Source organism: Sus scrofa, chromosome 14 (assembly GCF_054392235.1).
Source record: "Sus scrofa isolate SSC_HxYL_T2T_F1_AM1 chromosome 14, Sscrofa_HxYL_maternal_Yorkshire_Landrace_v2.0, whole genome shotgun sequence".
NCBI lineage: Eukaryota > Metazoa > Chordata > Mammalia > Artiodactyla > Suidae > Sus > Sus scrofa.
The window spans coordinates 81,158,748-81,178,731 of record NC_139396.1 but is presented as its reverse complement, the minus strand read 5'-3'; the positions used below and the strand labels follow the sequence as shown (position 1 = coordinate 81,178,731).

At 45.5% G+C, this 19,984-nt stretch overlaps 1 protein-coding gene and 1 long non-coding RNA gene across 4 annotated transcripts in view; one reads left to right on the top strand and one right to left on the bottom strand.

Annotated features, from left to right (window-relative positions):
* EGLN1 (egl-9 family hypoxia inducible factor 1) overlaps positions 1-19,252 on the bottom strand; it is a 55,830-nt gene extending 36,578 nt beyond the window's left edge. For 2 of the 3 annotated variants that reach the window (XM_021073580.2, XM_021073581.2), the window contains exon 1: positions 18,334-19,252. In XM_021073580.2, coding sequence (XP_020929239.2) covers positions 18,334-19,227 — 894 coding nt within the window. In that variant the 5' untranslated portion in view covers positions 19,228-19,252. Of the gene's footprint in view, positions 1-12,660; positions 12,927-18,333 lie in introns of those variants that run through there. The other variant, XM_084996909.1, reaches the window with a different exon arrangement.
* LOC146396815 (uncharacterized) lies at positions 3,872-7,610 on the top strand. Its single transcript, XR_014827930.1, has 2 exons — positions 3,872-4,307; positions 5,326-7,610. It is a non-coding gene; the product is annotated as an uncharacterized LOC146396815 (long non-coding RNA).
* Positions 19,253-19,984: the final 732 nt, after the last annotated feature.

Genomic DNA, 19,984 nt, shown 5'->3' with positions numbered 1-19,984 from the left:
TGAGCTAAGAACAGGAAGTAGTTCCATTTGCTAAAATACATGATATATGATAAGGAGCTGAAGGAAATAAAGCTAACTCGAGGCCACATAATAACAGATCTCAGGTACTATGCTAGGAAATTCAGATTCATTTTCATGCTATAGAATGCCTAAAGTCCTGAAAGCCAGCACTGATAACAATCTGAGCTGTCATTTGGGAGTCAGCAAACTCTGACCTGTAAGCCAAAGCTAGCTCACCTCCTATTTTTATAAAGTTTTATTGGAACACAGCCATGATCACTCATTTATATACTGTCTATGGCTGCTTTCCAAACAGCAGAGCTGAGGAGTTGTAACAAAGACTATTCAGCCCACACTAAAACATTTACTATTTATTTAGCCCTCTGGGAAAAGTCTGTTGACCCCTTTAGGAAGATGAAGGTAAAGATGTATGTGTGAAACAGATTAGCGAGATGTCAGCAGGGAGATGATGTTCATGTGGCTGTTGCGGAAAAGCACACACAAAAAAGGAACGAGGGTCTAAGCTACAGCAGTAAGAAGTGAACACCCAAGCCGGGTGTTTGAGCCTCAGTACAGGTGAGAACAGAACCCACACAGAGAGAGGAAGCAGAGAGAGGCTAAAAGAAAGCATGAATCAATCCAATGCTAAGGTGCTGTGACTGGGAGGATGTCAAAAACAAGTAAAAAAGGAACACACAATAAGGAGCAAGTTTCAGAGGGAAGATGATAGAGGATTAATGCAATATCATATATGAAAACTCTAAAATACCAGTAAGATATAAAGTACACCTTTATGGTGGGAGAAAATCCAACTAGAGAAACAGAATTAAGAATCAACAGTTGAGTGGAGTTCCCATCGTGGGGCAGTGGAAATGAGTCCGACTAGGAACTATGAGGTTTCAGGTTCAATCCTTGACCTTGCTCAGTGGGTTAAGGATCCCGTGTTGCCATCAGCTGTGGTGTGGGTCAAAGATGCGGCTTCCATCCGGCATTGCTGTGGCGTAGGCCTGCAGCTGTAGCTCTGATTGGACCCTAGCCTGGGAACCTCCATATGTCATGGGTGTGAATCAAGAGGACAAGTTGGCAATGAGAGCAGGATCAGAGGGTCCCCTCTCCTCAGCAACAAGCATATCAGACCCTATACTGGGCAGTGATGTTATCTCTAACCCCCAATAACAGGAAAAGGGACTCGCCCCTCTTGGACACATCTGAAACCTGAGCCTGCAAAGGATTTAGGTTAAAATCTGAGGTCATACGGCTCACACGCAGCAGGGGTAGACTTGAGACCCTGGTCTACCTGCTAACAAAGCCAGAGGCCCATCTCCACGTTAGATGTGAAGAGAAGAATGCTGACACCCAACAGGAAAACCTATATTTATGACAAGCAAGGAAGAGGGAAGGGTGGATAACTCTCGAGGGGGGCGGGGGGGGGGGAGGATTCTGACAGCTGACTACATGCCAGCTACAATGTTTTTCACACCTCAGCTCACTTAGCTCTCTCCACAACCGTAAGTACTAGTGCTATGCCACAAAACAATGTGAAAACAAGGCAGGCAACTTGCTGGCGTCACACAGCTAGCCTTAGGATCCAGATTTTGAAACTCACACTCTCAGCCAGTACAACATACTATACCTCTGGTCAAGTGCTATGGAGTGGATAATGGGAAAAAAAACCAGAGAGAGAAAAGGGCAGGTCCCCTTAGAACAGGCGAATAATAACTTTCAAGAGATTAGTTTCAGGAGTTCCCATTGTGGCGCAGAGGAAAAGAATCCACCTAGGAACCACGAGGTTGCGAGTTTGATCCCTGGCTCTGCTCAGTGGGTTTAGGATCCAGCGTTGCCATGACCTGTGGCGTAGGTTGCAGACACCGCTCAGATCTGGCGTTGCTGTGGCTGTGGTGTAGGCCAGGGACTATAGCTTCAATTGGACCCCTAGCCTAGGAACCTCTATATGCCGCAGGTGTGGCTGTAAAAAGACAAAAAGACAAAAAAAAAAAAAAGATTAGTTTCAGAACAGCATTTGCAAGTACATGTCACATTATAAGCAGGTTAAGAAATAAACAAGTAATGACCAAGTGAAGGCAGATGGTATCACTTATTGTAGAAGCCTTGGGGAAAGAAGATGAGAGAACATTAACTTATGAGATTAATATAATCGTAGAAAACGTAAACTAGCTGTTTTAGTTAACAAAAGAATTTTTCTTTGCCAACTTACTGGTTGTTAAAAGGTATTTAGAATAGTTAATAAACGTCCTTTGGATATCAGATACCAGATGTTACATTTTTTTGGCTGTGCCTGCAGCATGCAGAAATTCCTGGGCCAGAGCTTGAAGCCAAGCCTCAGCAGTGACCTGAGCCACAGCAGTGACAACACCGGATCCTTAACCCGCTGAGCCACCAGGTAACTCCAATGTCACATTTTTTTTATATCCCTTATGGATTAGGAATACACCCTATACCAGTTTTCTCAAACTCATATTCGTTTTAAGAATTTGTCTGGCCTGCATCCTGGATTCAAAACCTCTGATTCAGAAGCTCTATAGTGGGCCCCCAACAATAGCATGATTCCGATGTGAAGCTTACACACTTAAAGGAAACCAAAAAACCCTCTGCGCATACTGCCTATTAGAAAATGGTATTTTAACAAGTGTTTAAAGGTTAATATGAGCTTTACTACTTGACCAATGCCTTCTATGATCTATGCGAAAAAACTAATCTGCTCAAAGAATTGTATGTTATATTTGTGTACCATCAAGTGTTGGTTCTTTTAAGCAAACAGTTGGTAATTTTCTTTGTATGACTGTCTATGTTGAAATTAAACAACATTCCAATAGTGCATTTCTGAAATTATTTCAGTAAGGAAAGAGAGCCATTTGATAAATACTTGGTTGATCCCCAATGTTTTAAAATTAAGAGATTACTGTAATGCACAGAGTAAGATCAAGTAGGAGAACTAAAAACAAATATAATACTCCCCCAAAATGAGCACAGACAGGAACAAACTTCACCTGTCTTACCTACGAGGTCAAGGTCTGGAATCAGCCTGTCCTGGTTTGTGCCCTGGCTCTCTAAGTTCCCAGCTATGTGAGTTAGAACACTTTTTTTTCTTTAATCTTTTTATAGTCGGAGTTCCTGTTGTGGCGCAGCGGAAATGAATCCAGCTAGTATCCATGAGGATGCAGGTTCGACCCCTGGCCTCGCTCAGTGGGTCAGGGATCTGGCAATGCCGTGAGCTGTGATGTAGGCTGAAGATGTGACTCGGATCTGGTGTGGCTGTGGTTGTGCCTGTGGCCGGCAGCTGTAAATTGGATAGGAGCCCTAGCCTGGGAATGTCCATATGCCATAGGTGTGGCCCTAAAAAGCAAAAAACAAAACAAAACAAAACAAAACTATCCTGTACTGAATTACCTTAGTGTCTTTTAAAACAAACACACCAAAAAAAAAAAAAAAAAAAAAATTGATGTTTTGAGTGTGGGTCTATTTCTGGATTTTTATTCCTGTCCATTCATCTCTACAGCCTTTGATTTATACAATACTTAGGAATGTGTTTTTCAATTTCCACATACATTGGATTTGCAAGATTTCTTCCGATTATTTATTTCTAATTTAATTGCACTATAGTCTTAGAACAGCCTCTAAATGATTTCAGTGTTTTCAAGTCCATTGGGACCTGTTTCATAGCTCAGAATAGGGTCTGTCCTGGTGAATGCCCAAAGTATGCTTGCGAATAGTGTATTTTATTCTGTTATTTCAAGGAATGTTCAACGGATCAATTTGACTGACAGTGTTCAAATCTTCTTTACACCCTTGTTGATTTTCTGTCTCTTTGGTTCTAACAATTACTGGAACGAAGTACTGAAATCTCCTATAATTTTTAATTTGTCTATTGCCTCTATTCTGTCTGTTTTGGCTTCATGTATTTTGAAGCACTGTATTGTTTTTATTACCAGTATTTATTACCATATATTTATATAACGTCACAAACAAAGCAGCAATCTCTCTTCCATATGTAAGACCTTTACAGTTAAGATATACATGGAATTCCCAAAGTGGAAAGACAGCAAGCACTAAAACTACCAAGTATTTAAGCCATATTAAGTTCATTAACATATTACATAATTCAAAGCAATTACTCTTTTGTAATACTAGACAACATATATCTCTTTAAGAAAAATACAGATATGGGCATAAGTAGTTTAACTTCACTATCCTCCTAATTCTTTATTTTCAAATAAGCTTTATTTATTTATTTATTTATTTTTTTTTGGTCTTTTGTCTTTTTAGAGCCACACCCGGGGCATATGGAGGTTCCTAGGCTAGGGGTCTAATTGGAGCTGTAGCAGCAGGCCTACGCCACAGCCATAGCAACAGCAACACCAGATCCAAGCTTTGTCTGCAACCTACACCACAGGTCACAGCAACGCCAGATCCTTAACCCACTGAGCGAGGCCAGGGATCGAACCCACAACCTCATGGGTCCTGGTTGGATTCGTTTGCGCTACCCCATGATGGGAGCTCCAGCTTTATTTTCTTTGTAAACTACCAAAATAATTCTGTCCAGTGTCAACATAAAAAAGCTACTTGCTATAATATATAAGTAGAGTAGTTCATTATCTTACTGGTTTCATGTTTCAACTGTTAAAAATGATCAATTTTAAGAAAAAAGGTGGAACTTACAAGTAATTTCTTAAATCAATGACAACATGAGCTTCTTAAAAGGCGTTTTTCACTAGGAGCACAATTACTATTATGAGTCAAGTTCAACAGTGCAGACACCAAAGTAATTCTACAAAACAATAATAGCAACAAGATGATATTAAGGGTGAAACAGACATAAAGCATGACTGAAAAATAGCTAACTCCACACACCCATTATTTTAGGAAAGGAAGAATTAACTTCTCTTGAGATTTTGTTTTAAGTCTATGAACTTGCAAACTATATGGTGTATAAGTACTATCAACAAATTGAAAATCAATCTAATCTATGCTCACATCAATAAAAAATTATAAGCATAAACTCATCTGTGTGAGATTTAATCCAATTACTTTATAGTACTACTTCATTTGTATGCATGACTAGTTCTTTAAATTATCACCTAAGGGGGTTCCCATGTGGCTCTGTGGTTAACAAATCCGACTAGGAACCATGAGGTTGTGGGTTTGATCCCTGGCCTTGCTCAGTGGGTTAGGGATCCAGCTTTGCTGTGTGCTATGGTGTAGGTCACAGACACGGCTCGGATCCCGCGTTGCTGTGGCTCTGGTGTAGGCCGGTGGCTACAGCTCCAATTCGACCCCTAGCCTGGGAACCTCCATATGCCAAGGGAGTGGCCCAAGAAATGTCAAAAAGACAAATAAATAAATAAATAAATTATTACCTAAGGATTTCAATTTTTAAAATGCACCTTAAATAATTAAATCAATGATTATAAATAAAATATTTATTGCCATTTGACATCACTGTGCTGAGGGGGAAAGCAGGAGAGAGAGATCCTTGGTCAAGGTGTCCCCCAGAGTGAGTAATTTCATTACCCATGATGTAACACAACTTCTGAAATTCAGTTCAAGGTGCCCTAATCAACTGACAGGTTCCTTTTTTCACAGTGCCAAGGCTATATGCCAACTGCCTAAGCAACAACAGATTCCTTTTAATTAAAAATAAGGTTCTCGTATCCCATTAAAAGCAAGTGAAGAATTCTCCATCTAAAACTGAACTATAATGTATGATGCTAAGGTTAACCACACAATGAATGGGAGCAAAGGTTCAGAGTTAAGGGCAGCCAAGGCCAAGCTCTAGCAATCTGAAAAGGCACCCCGGAGAGCTAAAAATACAATCACATTTTAAAAAGCCTTCTTACAATAACTGATTTTCAACATTCCTTGTTGATTAGGTCAACATCATTCCCATTTCAGAGATGGAGAGGCAAGAGGTGCTAAGTGACTTGCTCAGGGCCGAGAGAGGCAGAAGACAAGGTTCCTGCACTGTGAGCTGATCCTATTCCTGGCACGTGTCAATCACCCCTTACCCTACTGCTCTCCCTTTCCCTAGCCCATTCTAAGAATGCCTGCAAGAATCTTAAGTACACATTAGAGAAGAACCTTATAGTTATTATGCAACATCAAAGAACATTTCCTGAAAACAAGCAATTTGAACAAATTATTCTTGCAGTTTAAAGATATTTTCTGCCGAAATTATCGAGAGAGCCTTGGAAAGTAACAATTATATGAACTATTTTTAATAAAGACAAGACCAACCAATATGAATTCTAGTTTCATCTTTATTACAAGGGTACACCTCTCCTGCCTCCCCACCTCCAGTCCTGGTGGCCTATAATTACCAAGGTTTTTAGTTTTATTTTTGTATTTTTTTAGGGCCGCACCCACAGCATATGGAGGTTCCCAGGCTAGGGGTCAAATTGGAGCCTTAGCCGCTGGCCTACATCACAGCCACAGCGATGCCAGATCTGGGCCACATCCACAGCTCACGGCAACACCAGATCCTTAACCCACTGAGTGAGGCCAGGGATCGAACCTGCGTCCTCATGGATACTAGTCTGATTCGTTTCTGCTGAGCCACGAAGGGAACCCCCAAGGTTATTATTACTTTTTTAAATTCAGATTACTTTTACTGAAATGCCAGTTACGAGTTTAAAAGAAAAAAAAGCAAAATACACATGAAGCTATGCAGTGGGAGCAGGAAACAAGACAGTATAAAGGGGAGGAGGGAAAGAAAGAATCCCAACCCAGAGTTAATCATTAGGCTGATAAGGCTCCCAGTTTTTCACAGCAAAACTGCATATCAAGAATTCTAAGCGAGTTCCCATTGTGGCTCAGTGCTAATGAACTCAACCAGCATCCATGAGGATGCTAGTTTGATCCCTGGCCTTGCTCAGTGGGTTAAAGGATCCAGCGTTGCCCTGAGCTGTGTGTAGTTCACAGATTCAGCTGGCATCTGGCGCTGCTTGTGGCTGTGGCTGTGGCGTAGGCTGGTGACTACAGCTCCAATTCTACCCCTGGCCTGAGAATTTCCACATGCTGTGGGTGCAGCCCTAAAAAGACCAAAAAAAAGAGAGAGAGAGAGAATTCTAAAGCCTCGATAATCAATAATCGAGCAGACATGCCTGGAGAAGTACACCCTCTGGGAGATGGTCTCCCTAAGGTCAAGGTTTCCGCCCTGGTACAGACCAGTTCACTTTGTTTCGCTTCATTGTACAAGCCAGACTGTACATACCATATACATATATACCATATATATATAATACATATATAGTGTACCTATATACCACTAGATTTAAATTATAATGTATATCCTTTACCTAGGCCTCCATGACTTAAACTGACTTTTATCATATGGGGAAAACTCAAAGCATAGTTCTGTGGACATGGGGCTAGAATAGCAACTGAGTGAACACAGAAGCCTCACTCTACCATAACAAGCATGAAATGCTGAAGAATTGTCCTTTGTTTTGTTGTGTCTTTCAGAACTCTTCTTATAATAGGGTTTCTTACTGTAAGGTCTACGGATGGGCTTTAGTATATGCAAAACTTTGCACGTATGTCATTTTTCAGGGTGAGAAGGTGCATGGCTACCATTAGACTCCTAGTTAGGAACCACGAGCTTATACAATTACCTTGAAAAAACTTGTAAGCTATTGCTATTTTATTACCATACATTATTTTTAGCCAAAATTTTCTCTATTCGAGATTTTTTTTTTTTTTTTTGGCTATCACATGGAGGTTCCCAGGCTAGGGGTCCAATCGGAGCTGTAGCTGATGGCCTATGCCACAGCCAGAGCGACACAGGATTCCAGCCGAGTCTTTGACCTACCCCACAGCTCACGGCAATGCTGATTCCTTAACCCACTGAGTGAGGCCAGGGGTCGAACTCGCAACCTCATCGTTCCCAGTCAGATTCGTTTCTGCTGCACCACAACCGGAACTCCTCTATTCAAGAAATTGATTCCTTGGAGTTCCTATCATGGCTCAGTGGGTTAAGGATCTGGCGCTGCCGTGAGCTGTGGTGTAGGCTGGCGGCTACAGCTCCGATTAGCTGCCTAGCCTAGGAACCTCCATATGCCACGGGTGCAGCCCTGGAAAAGAAAAAAAAAAAGAAATTGATTCCAAAATACTCTGGGTTGTAACCACCCAAAACCACAAGCATTCTTTGCACTTATCTGTGGTAGATATTAAATCTCAAGCTACTTTCCTCCAACTAAAAAACTGCACTCAGAATGAAAACGCATAATACCAAAATTAAGCAGAATTATCAAGTAAAATTCTTTTTAAGTATAAAATGCTTGAATGTATTTCAAGACCAAATTCAAATGACCTTTACACTGTACTGTTCCTATCACCCCCACTACCTCTTTTACCACAATTACATCACCTGTCTTCCCAAAGTTGATTAAATACCTGAATGTGGTTAAAGCCAGAGGTTTCCCAATCATAAAGATATTTCTCATCTTGTTTAACTCATGCTCTCTTTTGTTAAATATAACTTGTAAACCTGTAATGTTCTCTGAAATTTTGAATAAATTACCAAATACTAAAACCAAATTAAGAACTATGATAATTTTGCTCTAGAAAATTTTTGCTTTGCATATCAATGTCAGCTTGCTAGATACAAACTTCTGTCTTCTAGGTCATGGAGAGGAGTATGTAAGAGATCACTTTCAACATCAGGCATATCATGCAGCTGCATTTTATTTATTTATTTTTAGGGCCAAACCCGAGGCACATGAAAGTTCCCAGGCTAGGGATCAAGTTGGAGCTACAGCTGCTGGCCTCCACCACAGCTCACGGCAACACTGGATCCTTAACCCACTCCATTCAACACGCGTCCTCGTGGATACTGGTTAGACTCATTTCCACTGAGCCATGATGGGAACTCCGTATCACGTGGCTGTGTTTCGAAGGGATACATGTTCCCTGGGGATTCCCGCCAGTGGGTGAGGAGGCTAAGACATGCAAGGCCCTCTCCCCCTGAGATCCACTGATGTGCAGGGTTCTACCTCCATCTGTAACCTATCAACTGACTGCAGGCCACTGATGGTTGATGATGGCTAAAACTTCATTTCACTTTCAGACCTTTCTCCCAGTACTCGGAGTTAAAAATAGCTTAGGCCATGTTGGCCTGGGTTATTTTTATCTGGAAAATAGGGACTAGAAATAGCATAGTAAGCACAGAAAGGAGAGTTGACCACAATAGGATGAAAACACTCACAGACTTCCAGCAAGCCTTACTGCAGTTTTAGAAAATGGACACAAAGAGGGGCAGCTGGGGTGTAGTACAGGCAAGATGGTTGAGGGCCATTCACTGAGTGTTAACATATGAATAATAAATAACAAGAACAAGAGTTCCCACAGTTTTTAACTGTGGGTTAAGAATCAGACTGCAGGGGCTCAGATCCCTGCTGAAGCAAAGGTTCAATCCCCGGCGCTGCACAGTGGGTTAAAGCATCCGGCGCTGCCGTTAAAGCTTCAGTGTAGGTTGCAGCTTCAACTCAGATTCAATCCCTGGCCCAGAACTTCCATATGCCATGGGTGCAGCCATAAAATAAATAAATGAATAAATAACAAGAACAGCAAAAGTTGCTCTGTGTAAGACAGAAGAGTATAAAACAGCTGCCCTGCCCTTATAACTTTCTGGAGAAGACACTTCAGGAATAAAAGACAGATAAAGTTTTTGATCAGTGGAGGTTCAGAGTTCAGGGAGAAACTGGGGTATTGGACATACAAGACTTGAACTGGGGAGTTCCCATCATGGCTCAGCAGAAACGTATCTAACTAGCATCCAGGAGGACTCAGGTTCAATCCCTGGCTTTGCTCAGTGGGTTAGGATCTGGAGTTGTCATGAGCTGTGGTGTAGATCACAGACAGGGCTCGGATCTGGCATTGCTGTTGCTGTAGTGTAGGCTGGTGGCTACAGCTCCGATTTGACCCCTAGCCTGAGAACCTCCATATGCCCTTTTTAGGGTGAGACCCTAAAAAGACAAAAAAAAAAAAAAAAAAAAAAGACTTCAACTGTGGGTCATAAACTAGTCAAAGGATTCACAGATGTGTTGGAGGAGTGAGCAGGGAAGCAATAAGGCAGAAAACATCAAGGCTGAAATAGTGGCTGTATTTCAAAGAGAAGCAGCAAATAAGAGTAGAAAGATGGTGTGGACCTAAGTAGCTGCTGAACACTAAACACTTAAGAATCAAAGAAGCAAACTGTATGTACCCTCTATTTTTAGTGTTTTGGGGGGGTTTTTTTGGCCGTGCCCACCGTGCCCACAGCATGCAGAAGTTCCAGGGCCAGGGACTGAACCTGCACCATAGTAGTGAGCCGAGCCACAGCAGTAACATGAAGAGCTGAAGAGCACACATTGTGCAAAGAAGCCACAAGGCCTTTGGAGAAGAAAGGATGGGGCCGTTAAGGTCAACAGCAGGAGCAGCAAGCAGGGCCAATTGGAAGGAATGTGGAAAAGTAGAGCACAGCAGTTTTTTCCTCTGGCTTTGGCTGCGAAGTAAGTGTCAACAATCCGCTAAAAATGGAAACTCAGAAAAAGTGGGACAAGAGGAGAAAAGCAGAAGAGTGAGAGCAAGATAAAATAATTATTATTTCCTCCCAATTACAAGAGCCAAAAACCTGGAGGCATTCTTGACTCCTTCCTTTCTCTTGTACCTCTGGTCTAATCCATCAGCAAATCTCACCAATCGGATTCTCAAAAGGTATCCAGGAACCAACCACTCTCTACAGGTCTGCAGCTTCTACTCTCTTGTGAGCCATGTTTCAAGAACTTCCTAACTGGCATTCCTGCTTCCATTCTTGCTCCCTCCTGTCTACACACACAAGCAGCCACAGAGATCTTCTAGAACAAACTCTTAATGGCCTCCCACGTCACCCAGGGTAAAGCCCAGAGTTCCTGCCATGGCTTACAAGCCAAACCCTACATGAACTGACCTTATTTCTCACAGGCTCCCTCCCTCACTCCACTACTACGGTAATGACCTCCTGGCTGTTTCCTGAGCACACCGAGCATGCTATTACCCGTCAGGGCCACTGTACTTGCTATTTAATACCTTTATTGGAATGTTCTTCTTTCATACATCCAAATAACCAGCCCCTCGCTTCATTCAAGTCTCTGTGTATGACATTACTCTACTAACCCTATCTAAATGAATTTTCCCCCACCCTTGTCACTCTGTCCTTACCCTGTTTATTTATCTCTGCTTTTTTTTTTTTTTTTTTTTTTTTTAGGGCTGCACCTGCGGCACATGAAAGCTTCCAGGCTAGGGGTTGAATCAGAGCTACAGCTGCCGGCCTACATCACAGCCACAGCAACACAGGATCCAAGACGCATCTGTGACCTATACCACAGCTCATGGCAATGCTAGATCCTTAACCCACTGAGTGAGGCCAGGGATCGAACCTACAACCTCATGGTTCCTGGTCAGAATTATGGAGTTTCCATCATGGCACAGCGGAAAGGAATCTGACTAGGAACCATAAGTTTTCGGATTCGATCCCTGGCCTTGCTCAGTGGGTTAAGGATCTGGCGTTGCTGTGACCTGTGGTGTAGGTTGCAGACAAAGCTTGGATCTGGTGTTGCTGTGGCTGTGGCTGTGGCGTAGGCCGGCTGCTACAGCTCCAATTAGACCCCTAGCCTAGGAACCTCCATATGCTGTGGGTGCAGCCCTAGAAAATTCAAAAAGAAAAAAGAAAAGAGCTTCTAGGGAAATTAAGGCAGAATTATGGAATGGGAGAAAATTTAGGAGTTCCTGCCATGGCACAGTGGATTAAGAATCCAACTGGAGGGGCTCAGATCACTGTGAAGGTGTGGATTCAATCCCTGGCCCAGCACAGTGAGTTAAAGGATCCAGCATTGCCTATGGCATAGGTTGCAGCTATGGGTCAGCCATAAAATTTAAATAAAATTTAAAAAAAAAGAAAATTTCAACCAGAATGTCAGATAAGCCAAACTATAGAGTGATATCAATAAAACAGAGAGGGAAATCAAGTCCTAAATGTTCAAGCACCCCTAAAAATGACATAAAATACACCAATATGTGTCAAGTGGGAACACATAATTTTTTCATGAGATGTAGCATCAAGTTGTTGACGTAAGAATGAAGGAAATCAAACATGGGTCAGTTTTGTCACTAATCAGCTCTATGATCTTGAACAAGTCACTTAACCTCTCTGGGACTTATTTCCTCTGTTTAAAAAATGTGTGTGTGTGTGTAGGGGAGATGGTTAGGTCAAAAATGGGTCATCATGTTAAGTCTTTTTTCCCCCAACTTATTAAAGACAGAAGGAGAAGAAAAGCACAGAACTCTTAAAGAAAAAAATCAGAAAAGTAGACAAAATTTTAAATGAGAAGAGTTACAGGAGTTCCCGTCGTGGCACAGTGGTTAACAAATCTGACTAGGAACCATGAGGTTGCGGGTTCCATCCCTGGCCTTGCTCAGTGGGTTGAGGATCCGGCGTTGCCGTGAGCTGTGGTGTGGGTCGCAGACGTGGCTCGGATCCCGAATTGCTGTGGCTCTGGCGTGGGCTGGTGGCTACAGCTCCGATTCGACCCCTAGCCTGGGAATCTCCATATGCCACCGGAGCGGCCCCAGAAAGGCAAAAAGACAAAAAAAAAAAAAAAAAAAAAAAAGAGTTACAGCTGACAACAGTTTTGCATAGTGTTTTAAAACGAAAAAGGTGCTTTTATTACATGCATGATTATATGCCCTCCTCACAGCAAATCCTGAGAGGCAGAAAAGGAAGGTATCATTTAACACCATCTTCCAAATAGAGTAACCGAGGCTCAGGAAGATTAAGCAACTGGCTCAAGGACATAGAAACGGGGGCAGATCCAAGAGCCAACACAGGTGTCACTGCAGCACAAAGTCCACTAGGCTTCCACCTTCAGATGTCCTCCTCCCGTGTGACCAAGGTCCTGCAGGACAGTTTTGTGGCTCATTAGATAGTAGATAAAGGGAAGAGATATAAACATTAAAAAAAATGTTAATTCAAAATAAAATTCCTTTAGAATTAAAGAAGTTACCTTAGTTAAACTACATGTCAATGAAATCCACTACACAAACGTTTTCCTACAAAGCTGAACTTGGTTCAGTCACAATCCATTAACACTGCTCTTTCAGTCCAAGTGCATCTTACTCTCTCTCTCTCTTTTTTTTTTTGCTTTTTAGGGCCACACCTGTGGCCTATGGAGGTTCCCAGGCTAGGGGTCAAATCAGAGTTGTAGCTGCTGGCCTATGCCACAGCAATGCAGGATCCGAGTGGAGTCTGCAACCTACACCACAGCTCACCGCAACGCCGGATCCTTAACCCACTGAGGGATCGAACCTGCGTCATCATGGATGCTAGTCGGATGTGTTAACCACTGAGCCACAACGGGAACTTGCCAAGTGCATCTCTTTTAAAATAGTAAAGCACATGGAGCTCCCTGGTGGCCTAGAAGTTAAGTATCTGGCATTGTCACTGTAGTGGCCCAGGTCCCTGCTGTGACACAGGTTCAATCCCTGGCCTAGGAACTTCCACATGCCAAGGGTGTGGCCAAAAAAATAATAAAAAATTAAACAGTTTAAAAAAAAAATAAAACAGTAAAATAGTTAAGCTCTATGTAAAACTGTTATTACTGCAGTTAAAATATTTTCAGCCTTTCTAAATACAGAGTAATTGACTTTGATCTTGAACTCTAGTATATCTGTTAAAACATTAAACAAGCTGCTTCTAATTTGTACATCCTAGGTGTCAAGAGTACAGAGAAACTGGCGAGATAGTTTTTGGGGGTTTTTTTCTGTCTTTTGTCTTTTTGAGGGCCACACCCACGGCATATGGTGGTTCCCAGGCTAGGGGTCTCATCAGGGCTGTAGCTGCCGGCCTACACCACAGCTCATGGCAACACCAGATCCTTAACCCACTGAGCAAGGCCAGGGATCAAACCCACAAACTCATGGTTCCTAGTTGGATTGGTTTCCTCTGCGCCACGACGGGAACTCCGGCAATAGTTTTGCTTATACCATCTAAGAGGACTGGCGCCACAACTCTGTAGCAGTAGTAATAAGCCTCAGGTTTTCCCTCTTCCTATCTTTCCCTCTAAAAGCCATAATCAGCCAGAGTTGCCCAAATAACTGCAAGACTGGTGAAAAATCTCAGGAATATGATCTGCTCCTTCTTGGTCTTATTTTATCACTCCTTTTCAATTTTCTTTTTAGGGCTGCACCTGTGGCATATGAAAATTCCCAGGCCAGGGGCTGAATGAGAGCTGCAGCTGAGGCCTATGCCACAGCAACAGCAACACGGGATGGGATCCAAGTTGCATCTGTGACCTATGCCACAGCTTGCTGCAATACCAGATCCTTAACCCAGTGAGCAAGGCCAGGGACTGAACCCACATCCTAATAGACACAATGTCGGGTTCGTAACCAGCTAAGCTACAACAGGAACTCCTCCTTTGTTTTTTTCCCCAGCCACTCCCATGGCATGCAGAAGTTCCTGGGCCACGGATCATCAAACCTGTATGTACCCCAGCAATTACCTGAGCTGCTGCAGTGAAAATGTCAGATCCTTAACTCACCGGGCCCCAGGGGAACGCCAATCAAAATTCCAAAACTATGTATGACTCCGGTGTTTTCATTCTAACAGGCAAACGTTTTCCTTCAGGGTGGTTTAGAAATTCTAACTGAATGGTCTTGCATTTTTCCATGATCTGCACCCCTCTGCTCTCATCTTCCTCTACCCCTAAGTAAAGGCGCCTCTGATTTCTTATGGCCCCCACAGTGCTACTCCTCACAAACCACAGACAGACCATGATTCCTTCCCCTTGGACATCACTGCAAGTCCTCTTGATGGAAGAAAGGGTGTGAGAAAAGATAAAGGATCAAAGGGTAGTTTAAGGGCAAAATCGGGGGGAATCCCCAAGCAGGACCAGAGAAAATGGACACTAGAGCTCAGTTACATCAGTGGCCACAATTATCATTCCTGTTTTTCTCCTGTTATCTTCATCCTCTCCTTGTAGTTCCTCTTTTAAAATAGATGGACAAACAGCAACCAGATAAGCATGCTGAAAGCAGAAACTTGGGAGAAATCAAAGCATACACTGAATGAGCCACAGCCAGTTATGTATCACCTGATTATCAGGCCCTGACATACAAAAAGCCCATACAGAACAGATCATGTAAATGAAGAACATCAAATCTTGGTCACGAAAAAATGAACTTAAGTCCTGGCAAGCTGCAGGATTTCCAACAAGTGAACTAACTGCCCTAAGGCTCACTTTTCTAACCTATAAACAGGGATAACACACCAACAAACCTAAATATTTTACAGAGTTGCTGTGAAAATCTACGTGAGAAAAATACCACACATGTGAGGCAAATAACCTTTTTTTTTTTTTTTTTTTTTTTTTTTGCTTTTTAGGGCAACACCCTTGGCATATGGAGGTGCCCAGGCTAGGGGTCTAATTGGAGCTGTAGCCGCTGACCTACACCACAGCCACAGCAACGCAGGATCTGAGCCGTGTCTGTGACCTACACCACAGCTCACAACAACTCCAGATCCTTAACCCATTGAGAAAGGTCAGGGATCGAACCTGAAACCTCATGGTTACTAGTTGAATTCGTTTCCACTGCACCACAACAGGAACTCCGAAAGTACCTTTTTAAATCACTATAATGTTGTCAAGGATAATAAAATCCTTCATCAAAGACCCTCTCTGCAATCATATACAGTACCTACATTCTGCCTCTCTTGAAGGTTAAGATGAAATAAGCATGATCCAGGCAGATAAATCTACCTGGCTTTCTGTCTCTATCTGAAATAAACATTGTATAGTCACCTAATAAAAAAATGTATATAGGAGATTCCGCTGTGGCACAATGGGATGGGTGGTGTCTCTGGAGCACAGGGACGCAGGTTCAATCTCTGCCCTGACACAGTGGGTTAAGGATTCGGTCCTTAACTGCAGCTCGGATATAATCCCTAGCCCGGGAACTCCATATTTCACTGGGCAGCCCAAGGAACAAACAAAAAAATTTATATAGCCCAAACATAAGCCACAATTATTCACACAGCAGGCTAATACTCTCCTTATCAACAAAATATGTACATCAAATTTTAGTTCCAACAGTGTAATTAAGTAATCTACATCTTCTCAGTTAATATCCTACCCATATTCAGCATAGTAGAAAAAGCCTGGGGCTTGATGAATGAATGACAAGTTTGAATGCCAGGGGGTAAGCAGTAGACCTTAGCCAAGTCAGAGCTGAAATATTCTCCAAATGTAAAATAAGAATAATACTACCAGCTTTGTAGAATTATGCCTGTATCCAGCCTAACCTGGTACTGGCACAGGACTGCTCCACATATATTGGCTGGTAGTTTGATTGCCGTCATCTTTATTTTGTTTTTAGGAATACTTAAAATTGCACAATCAAACGAGATTCCCAAAACCTCTCTCAGCACAGCAGTACAATGAAAGTGATTCCCTAAGACCATTCATAGATCCTGAAATTGTGTCCCTAAAATTAATGTAAGCCAGAGATCAAGTCTAAAGAGTGTAAAATCCCTCCTTCCTTCACATGAGGATATGTGTAGTCAGGTGCTTTAAAGCCTCCACGACCCTTCAGCCCCTGGCACTCCTGAGGAAGGGGGTGGCTATTTCCTCACAGCCCCCCCATGAGAAGGCACTATGGTAAGAACTAGGCTCACTGTTATCCCTCCCCTCCCTGAGAAGGACAGTTAAAAACAGGAAGCTAGGAGAGAAGAGGATTTAGCTTAACTTGGACAGCTAAATTAACTAAGGAAAGCAGATCAAGGAAGGTTTAAGACATCTTCATGACTTCACCTTAAGCTTGTGCCCCAACTATACACAGACTTTAGTCAGTTTGGTACAGCTATATTAATATTCCTTCATGCCACTTCTTTTCCTGCTCTAGGGTTCAGGAGTATGTTCACATCTGATCCATGATGAATTAAGGAAATATTTATAGACACAAACGAAAATTTCATTAAAACCCAAAGTTGATCATTAACCAGCCCCTTTTCTCCTCCTAGCTTAATGGTAAGCAAGGATTTGATTTTTTTTTCTTTTTTTGCGACTATGATATTAAGACATGTGCCTTCATCCAGCCACAATGCGTAAAAAACCAAACTAGACTGTCCATTGTATCTTCCCCACAAAATGTTCACATTTAGAACTTTCCTCATTTCCCGTGCCTTTTGAGCAGTCTGAGAGTCCCACTTAATGAATGACAGTCACAACAGACGGTCTGACACACACAAAAGTACTGGGAAGAGTCAGTGTATGGGTACAAACATGCACGCGTGATGAGCTTCTTAAACCATCTCAAACTCACAAAATCAGAGAGAGATCGATGGTGGAGGAGGGTGGAGCAGGGTGGGCGGGAGTGGAGCTGGATACAAAGAAAAGATTAAGATCTGGGGAGTAAAATGGGAAAGAACCACAAGAAGGTATAAAGAAGGAAAAAGTCTATCATTTACCCTACTGAGGAGAGAAAATCAGAGTAGGGAGGATTAAAGACTCTGTGAGGGAAAAACTGCAAGAGTAAAGAGAAAACAAAGAGATTTCACCAAATTGAGACGTTGGAGTGAGCCTTCCCTCCTGCTACAATTCCGAGGATTTTTTTTTTCCAGGAAGCCACAAAACAGTTCTTTTTCAACAGAAGAATTACACGAACAAAAGCAAATAGAGGAAACCTATGCTAAAAATGTAACCTACCTACACCGAGAGGTCTGAAAACGGAAATACTTCTCCCCCCCCGCCCCCGTTTTGTAGTGGGTTTCAAAACAGTAGGGACCCGGAGAAGGACGAGAGCTATGGGAGGGGAAGGGGGGGAGCGGCCAAGCTCTTCCTGAATCCGACGAGGACACATGCCTAAATGCTTCTTTCAAATACACTTTCTTGTGGTCAACTGGCGGGTTCTAAACCAAACACGACATTGCACTGTGTAAGGTAGAGTCTGATGAGTGGTTCAAATCCCACAGGGAATTTAAGAGCCGCTGCAAACCCACTGCTGACGCAGAACCAGCCCTTGGCTTTGGGGAGGTATTACTCTAATAGCCCCAACGAGCAGCTGCAACTCCAGTGAGGCTAGAATCCACTAAGAGTTCAATGAAAGAGAGTGAAAAGCAAAGTGCAAAGGGGGCCCCAAAGTGTAGCCAGAAGGCCATGTAATTAGACGGAGAAGTTGGTGAACGAGGGGAGGTAGGTGATACCCGCTTTCTCTCCCGGGTCTGCACCAGGACGAACCACCGCGCCTCATTCCACACGCCCCGCCTCGCGGGCGGGGGCGTCCAGCGCCCACCCCAGCATCACTTACTTTCGTCCGGCCATTGATTTTGTAGTTGCCCAGTTTGCCGTTACAGTGGCGGATCAGGTCGTCCATGCTGCTCATGAGCAGCCCGATGGTTTCGCAGCCGGGCTCCTTGCCCTCGATCCAGGTGATCTTATCGCCGCGGATGTCCTTGGACGAGTCGCTCTTCTGGCTGACCAGCTGCCCGTCCGTGAACTTGCCGGTGTCGTGCAGGGCGCGCACCTCGTCGCCGATCTGCTGCCCCGTCTCCTTGCCCAGGAAGTCATCCACCACGCAGATGCCGTGCTTGTTCATGCACGGCACGATGTACTCCAGCGCCAGCTTCAGCGCCGGCAGCGGCTTCGTCTGCCCGTTGGGCCGCAGGCCGCCGCCGTGGCTCAGTCCCTCGCCCGGCGTGTTGCTCGGCGGGTACAGGTTCGCCTTCTCCTGGTACAGTGATGAGCGAGCCGGCGGCTCCTCCTTCGCGGGCTCCGCCTCGGCCGCCGCCGCCGCCGCCGCCGGGCCCGCGCCGCCGGGCGCCGCGCGGGGCGGGGACGCGGCCGCCGCGGGGTCTGCAGCGGGCTTGGCCTTCGCCTTCGCCTTGGCCGCGTCTCCCGCGGCCCGCGGGCCCGCGGCCTCCGCGGCAGCGACTCTGTCCCGGCGCGGCACCGCCTTCCTGAGCAGCGGCGCGGGGCCGGGCTGCGGCTGCTGGCCCGCTCCAGGGGCGGGGGCGCCCTCGCCGCCCTGGCACACCAGCTTGTGCTTCTTCCAGTCCTGGCGCTGGTGCTCCTTGCTGCAGTAGAAGGAGCTGCGGCAGCGGCCACAGCGCAGCAGGTTCTCCATCTTCCCGCACAGCTCGCAGTATTGCCGGTCTCGCTCGCTCGGGCTCGGCCCGCCCGGCCCGCCGCTGTCATTGGCCATGGCGGCGGCGGCGGCGGCGGCGGCCGAGCAGGAGGGGTGGCGGCCTCGCCTGGGTCCGGGTAGCGGGAGGAGCGGCAAGGGCCGTCACTGCGCCATGCACCCGCCGCCCCTCGCCTCTTGAGGCCGGCGCCCCTCGGCCCGGCCGCTTCCTCGTCCTCTGGTCCCGCCGCGCAGCGCGGGCGGCCACCTCAGCGCCTCATCGCCGTCGCGGGCTGAGGGAGCGCGGCCTGCGTCGCGGGCGCGCGAGACAGGCCGCCTTGGCCGCCGCCTCAGCCTCCCCGGCGGCCCGGCCCGGCCCGCGGAGCAGCGCAGGGCGTGCGGGCGCCACTCGCTCTGCGCGCTCTGCACGTACACCACGGCCCCGCGGCGACCCGGCGGGCGGGCGGCGCGCTAGGGCGGGGGGCGGGGCAGGGCCAGGGGAGGGCCGAGGGGGCGGCCGCCGCGCGCTCGCGCTCGGGCACGGGCGGCGCCGAGCCGCTTTTAGCTCTCCCGCACTCGGCGCGCTGGGCCTCGGAGCGGGTCCGCGTCCCGGCGTCCTCCCAGCCTCTTGCCGGCCCCGCCCGGGGCGGGCCCGGGACGCTGCCGCTCCTCCCTGCGCGGAGACGCCGAGGGGCCGGCCCGCGAGCGACGGAAGGGTGGGGGCCCGCGACCCGGGCGGTGCCTACACCTGCCGGGGCGAGCGCAGCCGCGAGGTCGGTGCCGAGCGGGGCGGCCTGAACATGGCTGCTGTTTGTTTGGGACCCGCCGGGCGTATTCC